The sequence below is a fragment of the Nannospalax galili genome, unplaced genomic scaffold, assembly GCF_000622305.1.
Source record: "Nannospalax galili isolate Female #2095 unplaced genomic scaffold, S.galili_v1.0 scaffold682, whole genome shotgun sequence".
NCBI lineage: Eukaryota > Metazoa > Chordata > Mammalia > Rodentia > Spalacidae > Nannospalax > Nannospalax galili.
Window position 1 is genome coordinate 603,120 of NW_008348076.1, and position 2,980 is coordinate 606,099.

General features: G+C 39.5%; 1 protein-coding gene across 1 annotated transcript in view; it reads right to left on the minus strand.

Moving 5' to 3' along the window:
* Positions 1-2,980, minus strand: part of Usp34 (ubiquitin specific peptidase 34) — a 239,249-nt gene that overhangs the window by 56,543 nt on the left and 179,726 nt on the right. The window contains exon 49 of the mRNA XM_008844481.3: positions 2-123. Within this exon, the coding sequence (XP_008842703.1) occupies positions 2-123 (122 nt within the window). The remainder of the gene's footprint in view (position 1; positions 124-2,980) is intronic.

Below are 2,980 nucleotides of genomic sequence, written 5' to 3' on the forward strand. Positions count from 1 at the left end.
ATATCCAAACGTAAAGGGAAGGAAAAGTGTGTGTTCACTTTCTCTTTCATCATTGTGACCATATTAAATGTATACCTCATAGTATTGAAACTCAGAATACGAGGTAATTTCTTAAAACATGCCCTGTGGGGTGAAAAAACAAACAATAAACAAAAAAGCCTTGTTACATATTTTATTTCAAAAATACCTTAGTTCCATTTATATACCTGCTGTATCTATTTCAATAATGAAATAAAAGTAGCAGTATTCTAAATCACATTATTTTGTGCTTGTGTGTGTGTGTGTGTGTGTGTGTGTGTGTGTGGTAGGAGGGGGAGGTGTGCATAAGAAAACCTGGAGGCCAGGGGCTGATGTTGGAAATAATCCTATTGCGCTCCACTTTCCCTTCCCTTCCCTTCCCTTCCCTTTTCCCTTTTCCCTTCCCTTTTCCCTTCCCTTTTCCCTTTTTTGAGCTTCCCTTCCCTTCTCCTTTTCTTTCTGGTCTTGTTGGAAATAATCCTCTTGCACTCCACTTTATTCCTCTCTCTCTCTCTCTCTCTCTCTCTCTCTCTCTCTCTCTCTCCCTCCCTCTCTCTCCTCTCATGATCGGTCTTTTTGAGAAAGGGTTTCCCTGTAGCCCCAGCTGGCCTGGAACTCACTATGGAGACCAGGCTGGCCTTGAACTCAGAGATCTGCCTGTCTCTGCTTCTGGAGTGCTGGGACTAAAGGCGTGTGCCACCAGACCCAGCTATTCTTTTCTTTTTTTAATTGTGTTTTGTTGTTTGCTCATGTGAGACAGTTTCCCTGCAGCTGGCTTGCAACTTGCTATGTAGACCAGACTGGCCTCAATGTCACAGATATTCCTCCTCAAAGGGAGCGTCTGCCTTCTGAGTGCTGGGATTAAAGGGATGCATAACCATACCTGGCCTTACTTTATTCTTTAATTTAAATTTTTTATTCTATTTACTGTCTGTGTGCATGTTTAGCACTTGGGATCTTCCTATCTGGATCTCTTAGTGCTGGGGTTACAGGTGTACATGCACGTACCCGTACATAAAGGTAATTTATGTATTCAATAAGGATTATGTGTAATATTGTCAGGAAATCGATGGATCACCTCAATCTTATGGTATACCATATTGGTAGTCAAGTTTAAAAGAGTAGAAATTTCATTTTAAAGAAAATATATACACAAATTTGAATTTATAAAATTTTGAATTTTAGTGAATCAGGACTAAAAGAGGATTAATTGCCAAACAAGGTGGTACTGGACCTGGAATCTCAGCACTCGGAAGATAAGGTAGGAGAATTGCTGAGAATTTGAACCCGGCCTGGGCTAAACAGCAAGACTCTTTTTCAGCAAGCAAGCAACAAGCAAAGGACTTTTTGAATTCAAGGGTCAGTCCAAAAAAAAAGTAATTTATGAACAGGGGGAATAAGAAGTTCAACAATTCAAAATTTGGGATTACTGGGAGCTGAAGAAATGGCTTCATGGTAAAGAGTACTGGCTACTCTTGCAGAGGACTAGGGTTTGGTTCCCAGTACCCACATGGTGGCTACAAACCAATCTTAACTCCAGTTCCAGAGATCTAGTGCCCTCTTCTGGCCTCCATGGGCATTGCATGCATGTGATACATTGGATGCAGGCAAAACACTCACAACAAATAAAAATAAATAAAAATTGTGATTATTTGGAAGACTAGAAAAAAATGTAGTTAACGAGACCAAGAGTCATAAAGAGACCCTAAAGATTTGTGGTAGCAGTAAAACCACAGATACATCAAAAGATCTGTATCCTATCTATATCCAGAGAAATGTATCTGGATTAATATTATATACCTATTGAGTCTGAAACACAAAAATTTGAAAAATTGATGGAACACAGCCAAGTATTCTGAACTAAGTCAAACAATCAGGGCATTAATTAGGGCATCAACTGCATGTCAGTAGAAACTGATGTTATACTGATAGATAAATCTACTCAGGGAAAATAAAACAATGAAAAGATCTGAGAAAATAGAGATTTAAAGATATAGGAGAGTATGATCTTGTTCAGGATAACCATTTTATTCACTTCTTAAACAGACCCATTTCTTTCTTTCTTTTTTTTTTTTTTTTTGGTCTTTTTTGAGAAAGGGGCTCCCCTGTAGCCCCAGCTTTCCTGGAACTCACTATGTACACCAGGCTGGCCTTGAACTCAAAGAGATCTGCCTTCCTCTGCCTCCCCAGTGCTGGGATTAAAGGCATGTGCCACCACACCTGGCTACACAGACCCATTTCTGTTGAAAACCTAATGCTGCTGGAGATAAAAGCATAAAAGATAGGGGAAAGTTTAATATTAGTTTTTACTAAATAGTTATATTAAACTGACGCCTAATGCTTATTGTTATGCCCATAGATTAATGCATCGCTCAACAATCAGCAGAGAACTTTCCTTATGTAACAGATGGTGATTAACAGAGAAACTCAAACCTGGCCAGAGAACAAATGGCTGCAGAGTGCTTAACCCTGAATAGGACACCTCTATCATACTTCTGCCTCCCAAGGCTCAGGGATCATTGCAGAAGAGGGGGTGAAGACTGTAAGAGCCAGAGGTGGTAGATGACCGACCACAAGGAAACAATTTTCTATACAGCTGGTCAGTTACTTCTGAACTCATGCACGAATTTCATGCAAGTTCAAACTAGACAAAATCCCAGCATAAACATAAGGAACCCCAATACAAGCTAAGGAAATTTTGGAAATCAATGGCTGTTTGGAGGGGGAGAGACTGTCTTGTTCAAGGATAGTAGGCTACCCAGACTCCAGTGGATGGACCCATAACTGAAGGACATTTGGGGATACAAATTAAGACTCTAGAGGCTTTTTCATACATATAATAGAGTACATTAAACTGGGCAGGGGGCACTAAGAGAAGGTACGGATAGGGGAATGGATCTAAATGTCATCAAATTATAATGTATGAAATCACAAAAATCAAAAAAAAAAAAAAAAAAAAAAC